The following is a 21,251-nucleotide window of genomic DNA, read 5'->3' on the forward strand; positions in this document are numbered from 1 at the left end:
TAGATGTGTGTGTGTGTGTGGTCACAAGCACTCTATTATAAAGGCCATCATGGCTAACTGCTATATTAGTGTATTGTTCTTTTTCAAGAGTGTCATTTGCAGTGAAGTCTAGGCAACAAAAAACATTGGATTGCTTTTTTTTTTTTTTTTTTAGCTGTGAGTTAGGTTCACATTAACCACTTTATTTTACACACAGAGACTGATCATGTAGATCATATTCTTGGTGGTTTAATTAGTTAAAACATGCATTCCCCCCTAGCAGGGATTTTTTTTTGCATGTTTCAGTGCAACAAAAAAAGTGTTACCTTTTTGGGCCCTCACCAGTTTGCAACCCTGTATTCTTCAATCAATCTCTTGGAGTCAGTTTGTTCTGGTGTGGACCATTGGACTCATGTTCAGCATTCGTTTTGAGAAAAATGGCCTCTGATGGACAGACCAGGAGCAGTGAGAGAGTGACACAGTCTGTGGGAGAGCTGAAGACAGGATGAGGAAAACAGCCGAACAAGGCCTTGTCCAAGTCAAGTATCCTTTATTATCCCAAGCTTTGGAAATCACTTGCTTAGCTTCACATGGGGAAGATCTCTTGCTTAGCTTCACATGAGGAAGATCTCTTGCTTAGCTTCACATGAGGAAGATCTCTTGCTTAGCTTCACATGAGGAAGATCTCTTGCTTAGCTTCACATGAGGAAGATCTCTTGCTTAGCTTCACAAGGGGAAGATCTCTTGCTTAGCTTCACATGGGGAAGATCTCTTGCTTAGCTTCACATGAGGAAGATCTCTTGCTTAGCTTCACATGAGGAAGATCTCTTGCTTAGCTTCACATGAGGAAGATCTCTTGCTTAGCTTCACATGGGGAAGATCTCTTGCTTAGCTTCACATGAGGAAGATCTCTTGGTTGTTAGCTTCACATGGGGAAGATCTCTTGCTTAGCTTCACATGGGGAAGATCTCAATTGTTGTCCTCTCTCCTCATCTCCTCAAACCAAGTTGGTTGAGAGAGCCAGAGATCACTCCTCTGACTTTCTCCAATCGGTTTTGAGTAGGAAATGAGGAGTATGCAATTGAGATCTTCCCATAGAAAGGGTGAGCAGACAGACATGAGGAGAGGTGAGAAACTGCAGGACTAAGTACTGTTCCAGGTTGAGCTATAATGTCTTTTCATAATGGTTCAGATTTCAATTTTTCTATGGACAGTACATTCCGGAACAGCACTTCAACACGAGAGTTGACATTTGCATACTGTAGTATGTTTCTACAATAGGAGACCATTATTTTCTCACTTTCAGTTTTACAATGAGATGACTTTTAGTTGGCATAGCGAGATTCATTTATTTTAGAATTGTCATATGTTAGTCATCAAAAGGGAATAAAATGACTGATCGTAAGAAAATAATGTCCAATTGTAAGAGAATAACATACAAGTATTAAGGTAGGAGTGTATTGTCTCTGATTACTCAGTTGTGAAACACCATTCTATTGGTCACTTGTCCAGAGTGAAACCATAGAGAATGAGGGAGGCCTCTAGTGGCCAAAAGGCAGTATTAGCATGGGCACTGCCATTGAGAGCTTCAACCATTTTAATGTAGTCAACTGGGTGGGACTTCCAACTTCATTGGCTGCTCTCTCCTGGTGACCCTGTTGGGGTCATGTCCAACCTGTATAAGCCAATCTTGAGGAAGAAAATTGACTACTTCAAATGGAGATGGCCTCAATGGCGCTGCCCATGCTGTCACAGACCCTATAATAGCACAGATATGTTTTTTTTTTTGAGTCCTCAATCTATCTCTGAGTGAAACAACTGTTTTCAACAAATAGTCTTGTCATTGGTTGTAAATGTGTCACTGTGTCAAACACCATAAACATGAGAATTATGTAATCTGAAAGTTGAGTACCACATCCCGGCCCTGCTATTCTCACATATGATGCTGAAGTGTCCCATGCTCTCAATGAGAATACCCTGTAGAAATAAAGGATACATAAAAAATGCAAACATGTTCACCCTACATACATTATGAAGATAGTCAAATAAAAACATTTGCCACCGTTAATGGAAAATGTGCATTTCTCAGCATGCAGTATGAAAAAACAAGACCGCAGTCCTAAAGCATTCAAGTCCTAGTCACTTTATGGGCTACTGACCCCTATATGTCAGTTACCCATTAGAACACCCAGACAGGTGTCTGGACTGGGTGTCTGTCCAGTCACAGTGGTATGGTATTGGTAAACATGCCAGGATCATTTGCACAGTTATGTCATGATGACCTATGACACTCACCACATCTTACCTCTGTGTTTATGGGGACAGTTGTTTTCCCAGGAGTTAGTGATGGGATTATTGAGAGTTGAGGCTGTAGCTATCAATGTGCAGCTGCTAATGTCCTCCATGTAATTTCCTTCAATAACTAAGCTGCATCTTCTGGCTTCTCCCCTGGTGTAAGCTTTTCGCTGTTAGCCTACACCTGTTGTTTACGAAGCATGTTTATTTATTTTATTTCACCTTTATTTAACCAGGTAGGCTAGTTGAGAACAAGTTCTCATTTGCAACTGCGACCTGACCAAGATAAAGCAAAGCAGTTCAACACTTTTCAGTACCACAGAGTTACACATGGAATATACAAACATACAATCAATAATACAGTAGAAAAGTCTATATACAGCATGTGCAAATGAGGTAAGATAAGGGAGGTAAGGCAATAAATAGGCAATGGTGGCGAAGTAATTTCAATATAGCAATTAAACACTGGAATGGTAGAATGTGCAGAAGATGAATTTGCAAGTAGGGATACTGGGGTGCAAAGGAGCAAGATAAATAACAGTATGGGAATGAGAGATTGGTTGGGCTATTTACAGATGGGCTATGTACAGGTGCAGTGATCTATGAGCTCCTCTGACAGCTGGTGCTTCAAGCTAGTGAGGGAGGTAAGAGTCTCCAGCTTTAGTGATTTTTGCAGTTCGTTACAGTCATTGGCAGCAGAGAACTGGAAGTAAAGGCTGCCGAAGGAAGAATTGGCTTTGGGGGTGCCCAGTGAAATATACCTGCTGGAGCGCGTGCTATGGGTGGGTGCTGCTATGGTGATGATAAAATTATTTAAATGTTGAAAGATAATGATTAAATAATTCCACTCTGAAACCTTATAATTGTATGAAATAGATGAGAATCAGAAAATTATAAACTGTAGTTTTAGTCAGAATTAGATTAAACAATGTATCTGTAAAGTGGAAAAACACAGACTGTCTGAGCAAGGCGTAGCTTAGGATTTGAACTTGTAAATGTGTGCCGAAGAAATAAAACGAGAACAGTTTAACTGTGTTTGGACCGACCTGGCTAGGCCTCAGAGGAACCTATGATGGCATAGGGAGTACTTCTCAAGGTTTCCCTAATCTCGGGGGAATGGAACTGTCGGCTGGGTAGTGATACACAGTGGTGAGAACTATGGAGAAGGATAAAACTCACCTACTGTTTGTGTGGAAGTATGTGCGCAGCTATAAAATGGATGTCTTTTGTATAATGGACTTTAGAACGTTCTCTGAATAAACTGTACTAACCTTTTGCACAAAGCTGAGTCTTTGCCTAATTATTATTATACCCATGGTCGGGGATTGGTCAAAGCTATTGATTGATTGTTCAATTCCATTGATAATAACTTTCTTGTGACCAGTGAGCTGAGATAAAGCGGGGCTTTACCTAGCAGAGACTTGTAGATGACCTGGAGCCAGTGGGTTTGGAGCGAGTATGAAGCGAGGAGCCAGCCAACAAGAGCGTACAGGTCACAGTGGTGGGTGGTATATGAGACTTTGGTGATGAAATGGATGGCACTGTGATAGAGTACATCCAATTTGTTAAGTAGAGTGTTGGTGTAATTTACAAATTAAAGTCAAGGATCAGTAGGATGGTCAGTTTTACAAGCGTATGTTTGGCAGCATGAGTGAAGGATGCTTTGTTGCAAAATAGGAAACCGATTCTAGATTTAATTTTGGATTGGAGATGTTTGATGTGAGTCTGGAAGGAGAGTTTACAGTCTAACCAGACACCTAGGTATGTTTAGTTGTCCACATATTCAAAGTCAGAACTGCCCAGAGTATGTTAAATGTATGCTAAACGCTTTTTATGCTCCCTTCAAGGCAAGCAACACTGAAGCATGCACGATCCAGAACGCTGGGGCCCCTCAGGGGTGTGTACTTAGTCCCCTCTTCTATTCCCTGTTCATCCACGACTGCGTGGCCAAACACAACTCCAACACCATCATTAAGTTTGCTGACGACACAATAGTGGTAGGCCTGATCACCGACAATGATGAGCAATAAGATGAATCGCTTACCTTTGATGATCTTCGGATGTTTGCACTCACGAGACTCCCAGTTATACAATAAATGTTCCTTTTGTTCCATAAAGATTATTTTTATATCCAAAATACCTCCATTTGGTTGGCGCGTTATGTTCAGAAAGCCACAGGCTCGTGCTGTCACGACTGGACAGACGAAAATTCCAAATAGTATCCGTAAAGTTCGTAGAATCATGTCAAAGTTTTTTATAATCAATCCTCAGGTTGTTTTTACAATATATAATCGATAATATTTCATCCGGACCTTAGCTTTTTCAATCGGAGTGAGAGAGAAAATGTCTGCTCCACGCTGCTGGAATCCAGCCATCCACTGACGCGATGGGATCTTTCTTGCTAATCTTTCTTTCAGAATAAAAGCCTGAAACTCCGTCTAAAGACTGTTCAGACCACGTGGAAGCCATAGGAAAAGGACTCTGGTTGATATCCCTTTAAATGGAAGGAAGGCATGCAATGGAACGGGGAGCTTTCAAAATAAGAGGCACTTCCTAGTTGGATTTTCCTCAGGTTTTTGCCTGCAATATCAGTTCTGTTAACTCAGACAATATTTTGACAGTTTTGGAAACTTTAGAGTGTTTTCTATCCTAATCTGACAATTATATGCATATTCTAGCTTCTGGGCCTGAGAAATAGGCAGTTTTTCATCCAAACATCAAAATACTGCCCCCTAAACTCAACAGGTTAACATCGACGGGGCTGTAGTGGAGAGGGTCAAGAGTTTCATGTTCCTTGGTGTCCACAGCACCAACAAACTATCATGGTCCAAACATACCAAGACAGTCGTGAAGAGGGCACGACAAAAAATATTTGGCATGGGTCCGCAGATCCTCAAAAGGTTCTACAGCTGCACCATTGAGAGCATCACCGCCTGGTATGGGAACTGCTCAGCACTTCGCCCCCACCTACATGTACAGACTACCTCAACTAGCCTGTACCCCCTCATACTGACTCGGTACCAGTACCCCCTGCATATTGCCTCATTGTTATTCTTATTGTGTTACTTTTTATTTTAGTCTACTTGGTAAATATTTTCTTCTTCTTGAACTGCACTGTTGGTAAAGGGTGTGTCAGTAAAGTCTATGTTTGCTATATTCAGCGCATGTGACAAAAAGTTTGATTTGATTTGATTCTAGGCCTTGTCTGATAAAGGATGCCGTAGCTGTCTCCAATGCAGATAAATGACAACAAACTGTAGACAATGTGTATAACATGTTGAGTTATTAAGCTTTCTAAATGAAGTCATGTCTCCAATGTAGCCCTATTTCTTAATTAATAAAGGCCAATGTATCTGTCTTTCTGTTCTCATACTTGACAAACTGCAGCGATTCTAACAAGGGCTAGACAGCATTGATCCAGTGCATTACAGACCACTGAGTGCTGAGATTACTGCTTTCAGACCAGAGAGAGACACAGTGTGAGGCAAAGAAGACTCAGCTGTGCCTGTCACTCAGGCTGCTGCAGCTCCCTTCTCCTGTGGAGGATGTCACATACCTCAACCCAGCCAAAGACGCAGGCAGAGCCAGAGGGTCAACAGAAAGGTAGATGTATGAATAAACCTCAGGAGGCATTTTGTTGTAAAATTGTTGTATTGTGGTATTATACACGTATTATAGATGTGTAGTGATAGATTTGTGGTGTAATAATGTGTTTGTGATGTAATTTAAACAAATTGTGTTTGAACCCCATGAAGTAAACTAATGTGGATCCTAATAATATATATATTTTTTGTCTTACGTCAGTTCGAGAGTCGTGTAGGAGCAGTGGCGACCCGTTATGGGGCAGGGCCCAAACTGTTTTGAGCCCCACATTTTTAGCTAAAAATAAATAAAATATTATCTTTATTTTTTGGGGGGGGGCTTTCCTGTTTTGCATGTTATTTTGGCATTAATACATGTCACATATCAGTTTGTAAACAATGTAAAAAAAAAAATATATATATATATATATCATTGAGTTAATAAAGCCACATACAAACATGGTCTCTTTTTAGTTTTCTTGAGTAAGGCAGCTCCAAAATGCAGGTGTTTCAGCCTAGTTCAGTGCTTTCTGTGGTAGTGGGGTAAGTCAGCAAAAAATACCGTGATTGGCTCACTGTTCTGTCACTCAAGGAGACACTTCGTCACCACCAAGTCTAAGTGTAGAGCTAGAAAATTATAGCCCCTTGTTTTTATTTTAACCTTTATTTAACTAGGTGAGTCAGTTAAGAACAAATTCTTATTTACAATGACGGCCTACTCCGGCCAAACCTGGACGACGCTGGGATAATTGTGTGCCGCCCTATTGTGATACAGCCTGGATTCAAACCAGGGACTGTAGTGACGCCTCTTGCATTGAGATGCAGTGCCTTTAGAACGCTGTGCCACTCGGGAGCCATCTATGCTTCCACAGAGCTACATTAGAAGTGCCCATCCAAGAAGGCTCAAGGTTATTGGCCACAAATAAAATGACGTCAAATCACATTATATGTACAGTAGTGCTCATCGGCCATTGGACATAAACATTACACCACAAGTTGGAAATCACAAATTCAACAATGAGTGGTTTGGAAGGAATCGGTGACAGTGGCTAACAGCAAGCATTACAAAGCAATCACTAGCCTGCTTTTCAGTGGCTGTGTGGTCACCAATCTGGGATTAAGGGTCTCTTTTCCAAATTTAAAATGATAAATATTCAACATTGGCCATGCTGTCAATAAAGCCTGATTTGTGTCGTGCTCAAAACAGCTGTTAACTCGGAACTGCAAAAACTTGACTTCAGTGAGTTCAAGACAACTGGGAAGTCTGTAATAAACGAGCTCTGACTGGGAAAATACGTTTTGAATGATCATCCAACTCGGAATTGTAAATCCAGCCTTTTTCTAGAGTTACGACCTGAAGATCGATGACGTCATCATGATTCAACCTTGTTTTTTTCCGGGTTCCCAGGTGTTTTGAAAGCACCATAAATCCAGAGAATGCCAGACTTTAATGACAACATTTTCCCACGAAGGACCGTCGCTCCACCTTCCTTTTCAAGTGAGCACAGCACAACAAGGTGAGTCCAAAAATGTATTGTATGCTGCTGCATAAATGATGTAATATGCCAGGGAGGTATGTATACTGTAGCTAAGAAATGAATACTAAGTGTATGTTTGTAGTAAGATGTTAGTAGTCCATGTGCCTCACCATAATAATTTGATCTATTTACCCCTCTTATTTTTGCCTACTCTTCTGACTTGGTGGTGCATATGTAGCCTATAACCTGTTTTAGAGAAATCTAATCATCAAATATTGTAAGAGCTTTCATTGTCTGCTTATATGCCCTCTTTATTTATCCTACAGTTCTGACTTGGTGTACATGGAGAACACTGTAAGAATGGCCCATGTTCTGAATTCGGTCACTGTACATTTCAAAAGTGCTAAACAAATAGTTATATTGACTACGTCCGTCCTAGCTCGCTCATTAATGTCTTAAGCGAAATTACAGATTGCCTCTTATCCGCTTGTCATCCCCTTATGTCATAGTTTGTAAATCTCAATTTTCATTAGAAACCACATTTGTTTAAGCAAATCAGCCATATCAGCTATGATTTTTTTTAAAGGCAGTAAATGAGGCTGAATGAACTGTTTCGCTGCCAGACAAAGCTCCGCTGATAGCCAGGTGTAGCAGTGGTAAGATGTCGGGGCTGCTGTTGGGACAGCTTTATGTTGGCCCTAGCAGTTTGTGGGCACGGTTTGTCACCGTTATAGTGCAATGAATATATTGTTTAGTGTTGTGTTGTGTAGTGGATTTGCTGGCATGCATCCCACTTGTTTTTGATTTTTGCCCCACCAAAATGCTAAAATCACCACTGCATAGGAGTGATGCCATCTGACGTAAAACAAGGCCTCATGAGGTACAATACATGTACTATACCTTTCTATGAACTTATTTATATACTGTCGACATAACCAACTTCGGTAGAGGTTGTTTTTTTCTCCAGGGGAATGCTGTATCACTCTCACATCACATCCCCCCACTGTACATGTACTTCCACTGTAGCTGGAAATAGTCCCCTGCTGTATTTTTTATTTACGTCTCTGAATACTTTTTATATCCTTCAGTCAGTCAGGTCAGATGCAGTAGAATGGGTCAGACAGCAGCTGCCTGTTCTAGAGCCCAGAGAAGAGCTGTAGAGAGAAGGCATTCAATTCCACCTCTGGTCACGCTGTGTGTTAGGCTAAGTAGTTAGCGCCTTAGTCAGTGAGCATCTGTCAATCCACGGGGTCAACTCAAAACTTTGACTCGTCTCAAAGCTCTGGGTCTCAATAACAAGCTGTTGCATTCACAGTGATGACCAAGGCCCCTCCCCTCCCAGTTAGGCTGTAGATATGTTGTCTAAAGTGGCTTTGACTGGACAAGTAAAAGAAGATACCTGATGGGCATCCAACATATCTTCTATCCTATGTGTTCAGGTCAGTGCAGATGAAGGAAAGCAGCGGTGAGACATGCAAGACTACAAAGATTGAGGGAAACTGTTGGAAAAATGGAGATGGCTTGACACCACAAACCATAACAGGGTAATGTCATAACAGCTTGATTGGTGCCTGATCTAACCTTTAGTTCTCATGCTGAGCTCACTCTAGAAGTATGTCATGAGTAACACGTAATAAAAAATAAAAAAATCAGGATATCATCACATCGAGGGCTCAGTTGCTATGTTTTTTATTTATGGTGCGTATTTATTTAGGGTTGGTGGTGGAAAAGCAGGTCAACGGTTTAATTCCCTTCCCATTAAATCCAGTGGCCCATTCTGGCTTTGACCCTGTTCCAGACACCAAACAGCCCTGTGACCAGGGTCAATTAACACATGATCTCAATCAGAGAGTCTCCTGCATACAGCCAGTCAGTATGCAGTACCCTCACCTGAACTATCAGTACCAGTCTCCCCAGACGGCTTATGTATCAAGCATCTCAGAGAAGGAGTACTGATTTAGAATGAGGTCCTTCCTGTCCATATTATAATCACATTAAGTATCATCTAAAGTGCAAATTGGATCCTAGATTAGCACTCCTATTCTGAAATAACCTAGAGCTCACTTCCCCCTGCAAGAGTGTCCCCACTGACATCACCCCCAAACCAGTCAACATTGGCGATCACCTCCCATTAGCCCTTAGGTGGGAAGGTAGTTGGGGTTTTCACTTGATTTCTCTTCCCTCTCTACCCCAACCCCTTCTCTTCCTCATAGTTGTATCTATTTCTCTCTGATACATTTACTGAACAGGTGCTCCTTTCTGAAGGGATCACTTAGGTATATTTAGATTTTGAAACCTGAGAGCGCTGCCCTCTGATTGGCTGTTTGGACCACATGATAACCGGGGTGCCGCTGCACCTGTGAGCTGTCGCCCATCGTCTCTGTGGAGGGAAGTTGGGGAGGCTCTTTGGTGGCTTGGGAAACGATTTCACTCTAAAGTAAACTGGTAAGCAAAAAAAATTAACTGAACATATTTCTTTCCTTTCTTCCTACGGCTGCAGCACACCCTCTGCATGGCCTTTGTTTGGAACTTTTTTTGGTACAATCTGTGGATTATTTGGGGATAGTTAATCAAGGAATAAGCCCAGGTCTGTGTCCTGGTTGAAGGAGTCTCAGAGTAGTGTACCTCCAGAGACCAACAGGGCTGTCAATGGAACAATGGAACACCCACAAGTTGGTTGCATTTTCCCCAACCTCTTCTGCTTCTGGTTTCAAGTCATTGTTGATGGAAATCTTTTTTTATGTGAAGAGTTTGGGAGTAGAGCACTAAAAAAGGGTAGTTAGTACAGCGGTCCTATATTTAACCTGCAGCCTCAGAAGGCATTGGAGCTCCGTTAGCTAAACAAAGCCAGCCAATCAGGCAGAGAGGTGTTAGCTTACATGACAAATAGCTGGAGCGATATGAGGACAGCTGTGCCAACCCTTCAGCCAGGAGGCGCAGGACTGCTCTAGAGGGGGTTTTGGGTGTCAAACCCTCAACAAAGCCTATAGGCCTGTGAAAAGCAGTCCAGTGCAACTTGGCCCGTGGTCACACCTTTTAGCTCTACCTGATCTTTATCCGACTGGGAATTTTGAATAGTATTTGTTTTTTTGTCTAGGTTTGAAGGCAAAACACAAAGTGGAATATCAGTTTGGGGCTCTAGTGGACGACAAGTCAGCAGCTTCCTTTACTCTCAGGTCGCTGGAAATACTACCGGGATCTTAACTGGGGTACAGCATGTTGCATTGGTTGGCATTCTGGCATTATTGTGTGTACATGTTACAATCAAATCAAAGTTTATTTGTTGCATACACAGATTAGCAGATGTTAAAGCAGGTGCAGTGAAATGCTTGGTTTCTAGCTCCAGCAGTGCAGCAAATGTCTAACAGTATAATACTAATACACAAATAATCTCAAAACAAAACAATGACAAAAGAAGAAGAAGAAACAAGAGATGAAGAAATATCAGAATATCACGTTACACACTTTGCGTGACAGACTTTGTTAGAGGGTTTTGTCCATATTCTGTCTTTGACTTTGGTGGTTTGGCTTAAAAAGCCACTGCAAGGCAGGTTCTTAAAATATTGATGCTAATGTTGTCCTTCAGCCTCTGGTAAAGACACATTGTGTACCATAGTTTACTGGGAGGTGCTTCATTGAGAAATCAAATGATTGTTGTGTGTTTCAGGTAGACAACCCCTAAAACTGCATCATCATGGATGAGAATGAAGAATTTGAGGACGAGTTTGAGGAAGAGGAGATTTTCGAGGAAGAGGTAAGTAAATATTTTCTCACAAGATCAACACAACATACCATAGTTGTCTTCTGCATTTAACCCAACCTCTTTGAATCAGAGGGGTGCGGGGTTAGGCCTTGTGGGCCCTCCAAACTGGTCTTGGGGTCAATTCTATTCCAAATCTTTCAAGGAAAATTGGAAATGGAATCAGAATGTCAGTTTACTTACTTCCAGACTTGACCTGATTGTCATGGAATTGGCACCTCGACCCTGTTCCAAACCCTCTCTGTTCTTAGGTCAGAGTTATATGGCTCCACTGGGCTTCTCTGGCCCCTGTACTGGTGGGTCTGCAGATTCAGTGGCCAGCTTTACTCAGTCCCTATGAATAGTAAACTTACTTTTGATTCCACCCTAGTCAGCAATTCAGGAGGCCAGGCATCTCTGAGCTGTGAGGAGGGTTAGATCCTGTTTCAGTAGAACACCCATCTCCTTATATGCTAGCTAGCTAGAGACATGGCCCTGGCCAACACTGTACAGACCAGAGAACTGTAAATCAGACCACCCATTAAAATCAAAACCCCTGCCACTTTCCTCTTTTCCTGGACATTTTAAAGCCCAGTTATGAGCATAAAAAGCAATCACACAATTTTGTTTACAAGGACCATTGCACTTAAAGGCCCAGCGCAGTCAAAAACGATACATATATGCAATGTTCAAAATGGGAAAACTTCTCCTTTAAAGCTACATAACTTTTTGGGCAACCAGACCAAATTCACATAGAAATGTGAGCTACAGATATGTCATTCTCATTGAAAACAGGTCTAAGAAGAAGTAGATCTGTTCTATGTGTCCTTTACTTTCGGTTTTGAACACCAGCTTCAAACAGCTGAACATAAAATATTTGTGGTTATTGAAAACATATTTCACAGCAGTTTCGATGTTACAAAGATACTCTACGCAATGACTGCTTGTTTTGTCAGATAAACTGAAATTATGCGAGCTATTAGAATTTTAGAAACCAGGAAATGGCGGAGCAGTTTCTGAATATTGCACCTTTAACTTGGTAGTTGATACATATAGTATAAGTACACTTCACCTGACCAACCACCTTATCCTAAAGACTCCCAGACAGCTATGGGCTTTGATGGTAGGAGCACACTGATGAAATAGGTCTAGTTGTTACACAACAGCCAGTGTGAAGACATTGCTGACATTCCTGCAGATATTGTAAATTCACATTAGGTTACACTGCACCGCAGATGCCTCAATGGAAGATTCTTAATCTAGAACATTTCTTACACCATTGGTGTAAAAGGTGTAGTAACGTTGTGATGTTCCATTCATAAGAATGATGGATTCATGGAAGACTTGCAAGCTTGGGGAGCCGCCATTTTGTTGGAAGTGACCAAAGTTTTTTGGTAGATACTGTAGATAGTATCAGTGAGATAATACTGTGCCTTTCTGCAAGAATGTGCAATAAAATATATTTTGAGCTGTTTAGCTGGCAGTTCTGACCATTGTGTAGTATCACCATAATCCACATCTATCCAAGTTTTTAAGGAAGTATTTTTATTCTTATTTCTTCGTGATGGTCCACTCTGTGCCAGAGCTTGAAAGTAGAAGACTAATAATGTAATATTTTATTTCCTGGTGAAATAGGATTTAAATTAGGCTCGTATTTGTCTAAAAGTTAGCCTCTTATTCATCTAAACTTTATGTTGTTGATAACTTATAGGGGAATCGGAATCAGTTCTTCTTATTGAAGATGTGGAAGAAACTTCTGATCTTTTATTGTTGCATTTGGAGATATGACCCCCCCCATTTTTTAGTTTTTGTATAATTGTTTGTTGATATTTCATTATGGTTAGTAAGTGGTTATTAATATTACATTACATTTAAGTCATTTAGCAGACGCTCTTATCCAGAGCGACTTACAAATATGGATGGTAAGTATTTAATATTCAGCATTTAACGAAAGCACTTCCTCAAGAAAGTAATATATGGTTTTATAGCCTGGTACCAGTCTCTTGAGCTAATCCTCTATCTGTACTCCATGTCATGTGACCAAGACAAGGAGTGGCAAGAAGCGGAATGTTAGCTAAAGAGACTGGTACTCAGCCTAATAGTCTTCTGCTATGCTACTTTTCTCTCTTGACGTTAAATCAAATTTGAGAACATTTCACAGTATATTGTTCTCCCAGTGTGAGAAACATTGACTCTAAGCTCTGAGCTGTGGCTGTTAAAAACTCTCTGGACAGGACAGCACTGGAGATACAAATTTAGCTGTGGACATCTATGGCAGACAGGCAGGCAGGGGGAGGGAGGGAGGGAGGTAGGTAGGGAGGAAGGGAGGGAGAGAGGGAGGGAGGGAGCGGGAGGATGGTGAGAAGGGTTGTGCTGCCTGTTTTAAATCACATGGCAGTATCACCAGTAGCCCAGGGTCTGCTAACTTCAATTTAGAATGTGCTTAGGAGGTAGATACAAGTCTTGAGAAACCGACAGCCAACCTGCACCTAGCTAGAGGAGGAACACAGATCTAGGCTCTGTAGCAGGAGGAGAATCTTAACCTGATACAACTCCTTGCAAGATAGCACAAACAGATGTTGCATTTGAGATGTTTGAGATGACTGTTAGAGTTCAAGCTACTGTCACTTTCAACTCACAGGTCACTGGCTACAATTTAATCCTAGTTAAAGTTAGACACAGGCTATACAGGGAATATGTTTGGAATTATTTTACTTTAGTACAGTATGCTGCTCCGATTGAAACTGATTGTAGGATATTTATTAGTATAATCTCTAAATATTAAAAGAGTTTTATCTGTCTTGTTGATATTCACATTCATAACGGCTATTTATAACAAGAACAATGGACTTGTAAATGTAATAACCAACATAAATAGCCAGTGAGGTCTTGTGAGGGTGTCTATGTTCCCAGGGATGGTCAGTCAGAGGGTTCTGTTGGTCAGACCTGGGTTCACTGCAAATACTATCTTTCATATCATTTTTGAAAAATGCCAGAGTTTGCCATTTTGCAACTGTTCTATTGTTTCCATTGTGCCAGACAAGCTCTGTCAAGACCAGCTAAATTATTACAAATGATTTCAAATAGTATTTGAACCCAGGTCTGGTCAGAGGGCTCTGTCAGGCAGATGCAGAAGGCAGGCAGTCAGGCAGACAGAGAGTCAGTCAGTCAGTTGCTATTATAGGCTCCTGCTCCTCTTCCCCCTGGAATAGGGGCTTCATTACACTGTTCAGTAATCACAGCATATTCCAGGCTCCAAAAGGAAACCTTTAAAGTCACTGGTGAGATCTGGGATACATGGGACTTTTTATTACATTATAGTGAATGTAATTACTATATAATTCTGGTAATTATCAAAGACTCTAGCTGAACTTTAAATGTTAGTGCAGAATATTTGACTTAGCTACTATAACCAGATAATTGACTTAGCTACTATAACCAGATAATTGACTTAGCTACTATAACCAGATATTTGACTTAGCTACTATAACCAGATATTTGACTTAGCTACTATAACCAGATAATTGACTTAGCTACTATAACCAGATAATTGACTTAGCTACTATAACCAGATAATTGACTTAGCTACTATAACCAGATATTTGACTTAGCTACTATAACCAGATAATTGACTTAGCTACTATAACCAGATAATTGACTTAGCTACAATAACCAGATAATTGACTTAGCTACTATAACCAGATAATTGACTTAGCTACTATAACCAGATAATTGACTTAGCTACTATAACCAGATAATTGACTTAGCTACTATAACCAGATAATTGACTTAGCTAGCTACTATAACCAGATAATTGACTTAGCTACTATAACCAGATAATTGACTTAGCTACTATAACCAGATAATTGACTTAGCTACAATAACCAGATAATTGACTTAGCTACTATAACCAGATAATTGACTTAGCTACTATAACCAGATAATTGACTTAGCTACTATAACCAGATAATTGACTTAGCTACTATAACCAGATAATTGACTTAGCTACTATAACCAGATAATTGACTTAGCTACTATAACCAGATAATTGTGGCAACAGTGCAGATGAGTATTAAGTCAGTATAATTATTACTGTTTGTCAGTGTTGTTTCCCGTATAAAAGGCTAAATGACTGTGTCAGTGACAGTGGTGTGATGTACTTATGTAAAAAAATATTTGAAAGTACTACTTAAGTAGTTTTTTGTACTTTACTTAACTATTCATATTTTTGACTACTTTTACTTTTAATTCACTACATTCCTAAATAAAATGTTGTACTTTTTACTCCCTACATTTTCCTTGACACCCAATGTACTCGTTACATTTTTTATGTCGTATCAGGACAGAAAAATAGTCCAATTCACTCACGAATCAAAATAACATCCCTGGTCTGAGGAATTTGAAATAATTTATACTTTTACTTTTGATACTTTTAGACTTTTACCCAAGTAGCATTTTACTGGGTGACTAACTTTTACTTGAGTCATTTTCTATGAAGGTATTTTTACTTTTACTGAAGTTTGACTATTGGGTACCTGTTCCACCACTGGCCAGAGATCAGGGTATTATTGCAACAGAGCTGGGAGAAAAACTCAATGCAAAACATTTGTGATACAGTATGTCTTCCTTTTACTTGTAATGGCGATTTTGAAACCTGCGAATTGTTCCTATATTTATAGTATTTTGAGGAGACGGTGACTTCGACCACCTCTCACCAGACCACATCTCGGGCAGCAGCGGTAACTCAACAGGTAGAAAACAACAGTGAAATAAACAGCACCAGCAGTTCATCATGCTGGGTACTTGCATGCCATGAGGGTTATTCCACCAACGAAGGAAAGGCACTCTACAAGAAAGGATACTGTTTAAAAAGCCATGTGTTTGTGGCCCCGTGGATTATTAAACAAACTCCCTTGTTTAACAATAATTCACAATTTACTCAAGTCGAGGAATATTTTTTTTTTGCCATTCCAAAAGTGAGTTCCCAAACAAAAAGGCGATTGTTTGGGTAATTCACAAATCACGACTTCATGTTAATTGTCCTCAGATGGCCCTAAGGCTAGTGAGTGATAGATGAAATAGCCCTCATATAGCCCGGTGTTGCTAAGTGATGCATGCAGTCGGTCAACTGTGAAACTGTGTGTCTTGCTATGCCCAACACTGCTTTTGTCCACTGGCTCATTCATGGCCAGTCCCTTCTTTAATTTGCTCAGTCTCCTATAAATTCCTTCATTCAGTCTCCTTTCCTTTCATTTCCTTGGATCAGTCTCCTTTCCTTCATTCAGTCTCCTTTCCTTTCATTTGCTTTCAGTCTCCTTTCCTTCATTCAGTCTCCTTTCCTTTCATTTGCTTTCAGTCTCCTTTCCTTTCATTTGCTTTCAGTCTCCTTTCCTTTCATTTCCTTTCTTTCAGTCTCCTTTCCTTCATTCAGTCTCCTTTCCTTTCATTTGCTTTCAGTCTCCTTTCCTTTCATTTCCTTTGTTTCATTCAGTCTCCTTTCATTTCCTTTCTTTCAGTCTCCTTTCCTTCATTCATTCTCATTTCCTTTCCTTCATTCAGTCCCTTTCCCTCAGTTCCTGTACTTTCCTGTACCCTTGATAACATGTCCTATCCTCTGTCTCTACAAGACCTTAACCTAGCCAACTCAATATTAGGAAGGTGTTCCTAATATTTGGTGTACTCAGTGTAGTTCTCTAATCATTCCCTGTAATGGCCCCTAGCACTTGTTTACCCATGTATTTATATTATACCTACCTAGTACTATTCTTCCATTGTTACAGTAGTCATGATTCCATCTCGTTTCTGATCTCTCTGTATTGTGTCACTAGTCTTTGTAAGTGGATTGTAAGTTGGAAGTGGATGTATACCTCTGGCCTGGTTTCCTATCATTAAGGAACAACGGTCACGCAACTAACATCCTTTTATTTCCCAGCCTGGCGTTCCTGCGAGGAGAGTGGTCAGGAAGAAGGTTAAGGTGGACACCTCCAAGTTCATGACTCCTTACTTGGCCCACAGCCAGAAGATGCTGGACTTGTTCTCCTACGTAAGCAAACCCAAGTCAACCAGGTCATGTTCATTAGGGCAAGACGTAGCAAAACGTTTTGGAACGGAAAGTGAAAGTTTGTGTTACTTATTGGACAAGTCCAAGTAGTACCTTCTCTGTTTCTGTCAGTTTTTATCAGTTTATAGCATAATGAACACAACCCAGGTGAATGCTTTCCCCCCCACTGTTGTTCTGGCTCACCAGAGTTTGATTATGATGTTCCTATGTGTCCCTAACAGAACAAGTACCGTCATGCCTATGACAAGGCTAAGGGGAAACCCTATGCCATCACGGCTGACACCCCTGAGATGATGAGGATCAAGAAGGCTCAGGAGCAGCTGTCTGAGGTATGGAGGCCTCCATTCTCTTCTATTCTGTCCACTTTTCTGATAGATATCATATATCTCAGTCTCAGTCAATTTCGCATTTTTTTGTTGTTTAAACAACAACTTTATTTTATTTTCTAACACTTGACTCATTGCCCCTACCAGGTGAAGTACCGCATGGAGGGCAATAAGGTCAGGTGTACCAGTTTGTATGATGGGGAGGCTAGAGAGATCGCCCATGTCAAGCATGTCTCTGAGCTGATCAGCAAGGTTCTGTACAGGGCCAAGTGGGATGAGACAAAGGACAGGTACCTGCTGCCTCCTGATGCCCCGGAACTTGTCCTGGCTGTGAAGAACGCTGCCAACTACAGCAAGGTATCGTCATACTGAACCCTACTCAGTCGTATGAGATTATAACAATATTTTATATGTAGATTACTCAATTAAGATGACATTTTACTCAAAAAAAGGTAGCTAACTTGGTAGCTAAAAAGGCACGCTAACTTGTCATTTTATTTTTCTGTGTGATCAGAAACTGTACACGGAGCAATGGGATGAGGACAAGACCATGTGCTATCCTTACAGCGATTCTCCAGAGCTGCGCAGGGTGGCCAAGGCACAGGAGGTCCTCAGTGATGTGAGTACAGCAACTGCAAACATATATTGTATTATATTCTAAACTACACTTTTACTAATAACTACAACAAGTTAATATCAGTGTTATTAGATCAATTGTATCAGAGATTAAGATAGTTATGTTTGACTTAACAACATTAATTTCTTATTCTGACTAACTGTTGTCAATCATAAATATCCTCCTAAACAACAATATTCCCAGAATACAGTCTCTGCGTCAGTCAGTCCATTGGCTGAGCCATGAGTGTGGTGGTTCTCTTTGTAATTCACTTAGAACAATGAATTGCTCACATCGCAGTAAGGCGCCCTACATCAATCACACTTCAGAAAAGTACAGTAACCACCCACCTTTTAAACCCTCTATTTTTTCTCTCTGAGCTTGTAGTTTTCTGTTACTCAGATGTCCTATATGGAACCATTTCCTTTGAGAAGATAAATAGGATGCAATTAAAATGGTCACTGCTTTCGCTCTTTTTTTAAAGTGAGCTTCAGGTTTCCACTGATCCAGTTCATTTGTTTATCCAATTTACCCAATACCCTATCTCTGTGTCCAGTAACCATGAAACTAGAGGTCCATCTCACTCTGTTCTGTTTCTCTCCTACTCTGTTCTGTTTCTCTCCTACTCTGTTCTGTTTCTCTCCTACTCTGTTCTGTTTCTCTCCTACTCTGTTCTGTTTTTCTCCTACTCTGTTCTGTTTCTCTCCTACTCTGTTCTGTTTCTCTCCTACTCTGTTCTGTTTCTCTCCTACTCTGTTCTGTTTCTCTCCTACTCTGTTCTGTTTTTCTCCTACTCTGTTCTGTTTCTCTCCTACTCTGTTCTGTTTCTCTCCTACTCTGTTCTGTTTCTCTCCTACTCTGTTCATCTCATCATTCAGTTCCTGTCACCATTCTGTTCATCTCAATATTCTGTTCATCACAACCATCTGTTCATCTCACCATTCTGTTCTGTTTCAACCCTACTCGGCAGATCCTGTACAAGAAGGGGCATGCTGAGCGAACGGCAAAGTACACATCTCTGGCTGTCCCTAATGATATGGAGCTGGCCAAGAAAAATTTTGAACAGCGCAGTGACGTAAGTGCTCCTGATATTACTGGAGGGCAGCAGCCCTGTTCTGGACACACACAGGGATAACACACACTCCATGATACACTGGAGGGCAGCACCCAACACACACACACACACACACACACACACACACACACACACACACACACACACACACACACACACACACACACACACACACACACACACACACACACACACACCACCATTCACCGACGATGGCTTCTCTGTCATTGTATCCATCAGTCACTCATCATTCCTGACAACATTATCATGTTGAACTGTATCATAGCCCTCAGCTATCGAGTCCTGACAGAGAGGGCAGGGGTGCTGACAGTAACTGCTTGACATGGGTGAAGTCTCACACCCCTCCAAGTCCCTGTCCCTCTCCAAGCCCTGCCGTCCCCAGCCCTGCCGTCCTTGTCCCTGGGAGACAGAAAGGGATAACTGGCACCTGCTCCATGATATTACTGGAGGGCAGCAGCCCTGTTCTGGAGACAGAAAGGGATAACTGGCACCTGCTCCATGATATTACTGGAGGGCAGCAGCCCTGTTCTGGACACAGAAAGGGATAACTGGCACCTGCTCCATGATATTACTGGAGGGCAGCAGCCCTGTTCTGGACACAGAAAGGGATAACTGGCACCTGCTCCATGATATTACTGGAGGGCAGCAGCTCTGTTCTGGACACAGAAAGGGATAACTGGCACCTGCTCCATGATATTACTGGAGGGCAGCAGCCCTGTTCTGGAGACAGAAAGGGATAACTGGCACCTGCTCCATGATATTACTGGAGGGCAGCAGCCCTGTTCTGGAGCCCTGTTCTGGACAGAAAGGGATAACTGGCACCTGCTCCATGATATTACTGGAGGGCAGCAGCTCTGTTCTGGACACAGAAAGGGATAACTGGCACCTGCTCCATGATATTACTGGAGGGCAGCAGCCCTGTTCTGGAGACAGAAAGGGATAACTGGCACCTGCTCCATGATATTACTGGAGGGCAGCAGCCCTGTTCTGGACACAGAAAGGGATAACTGGCACCTGCTCCATGATATTACTGGAGGGCAGCAGCCCTGTTCTGGACACAGAAAGGGATAACTGGCACCTGCTCCATGATATTACTGGAGGGCAGCAGCCCTGTTCTGGAGACAGAAAGGGATAACTGGCACCTGCTCCATGATATTACTGGAGGGCAGCAGCCCTGTTCTGGAGACAGAAAGGGATAACTGGCACCTGCTCCATGATATTACTGGAGGGCAGCAGCCCTGTTCTGGAGACAGAAAGGGATAACTGGCACCTGCTCCATGATATTACTGGAGGGCAGCAGCCCTGTTCTGGAGACAGAAAGGGATAACTGGCACCTGCTCCATGATATTACTGGAGGGCAGCAGCCCTGTTCTGGACACAGAAAGGGATAACTGGCACCTGCTCCATGATATTACTGGAGGGCAGCAGCCCTGTTCTGGACACAGAAAGGGATAACTGGCACCTGCTCCATGATATTACTGGAGGGCAGCAGCCCTGTTCTGGACACAGAAAGGGATAACTGGCACCTGCTCCATGATATTACTGGAGGGCAGCAGCCCTGTTCTGGACACAGAAAGGGATAACTGGCACCTGCTCCATGATATTACTGGAGGGCAGCAGCCCTGTTCTGGAGACAGAAAGGGATAACTGGCACCTGCTCCATGATATTACTGGAGGGCAGCAGCCCTGTTCTGGAGACAGAAAGGGATAACTGGCACCTGCTCCATGATATTACTGGAGGGCAGCAGCCCTGTTCTGGAGACAGAAAGGGATAACTGGCACCTGCTCCATGATATTACTGGAGGGCAGCAGCCCTGTTCTGGAGACAGAAAGGGATAACTGGCACCTGCTCCATGATATTACTGGAGGGCAGCAGCCCTGTTCTGGACACAGAAAGGGATAACTGGCACCTGCTCCATGATATTACTGGAGGGCAGCAGCCCTGTTCTGGAGACAGAAAGGGATAACTGGCACCTGCTCCATGATATTACTGGAGGGCAGCAGCCCTGTTCTGGACACAGAAAGGGATAACTGGCACCTGCTCCATGATATTACTGGAGGGCAGCAGCCCTGTTCTGGA

General features: G+C 41.9%; 1 protein-coding gene across 1 annotated transcript in view; it reads left to right on the plus strand.

The window, feature by feature from the left end:
• Positions 1–10,790: 10,790 nt before the first annotated feature.
• The window catches only part of LOC135547595 (nebulin-like), a 94,792-nt gene continuing 84,331 nt past the window's right edge, over positions 10,791–21,251 (plus strand). The window contains exons 1-7 of the mRNA XM_064976739.1: positions 10,791–11,087; positions 15,752–15,823; positions 17,005–17,115; positions 17,355–17,462; positions 17,607–17,816; positions 17,974–18,078; positions 19,046–19,150. Coding sequence (XP_064832811.1) covers positions 11,028–11,087; positions 15,752–15,823; positions 17,005–17,115; positions 17,355–17,462; positions 17,607–17,816; positions 17,974–18,078; positions 19,046–19,150 — 771 coding nt within the window. The 5' untranslated portion in view covers positions 10,791–11,027. The remainder of the gene's footprint in view (positions 11,088–15,751; positions 15,824–17,004; positions 17,116–17,354; positions 17,463–17,606; positions 17,817–17,973; positions 18,079–19,045; positions 19,151–21,251) is intronic.

Source organism: Oncorhynchus masou, chromosome 10 (genome assembly GCF_036934945.1).
Source record: "Oncorhynchus masou masou isolate Uvic2021 chromosome 10, UVic_Omas_1.1, whole genome shotgun sequence".
NCBI lineage: Eukaryota > Metazoa > Chordata > Actinopteri > Salmoniformes > Salmonidae > Oncorhynchus > Oncorhynchus masou.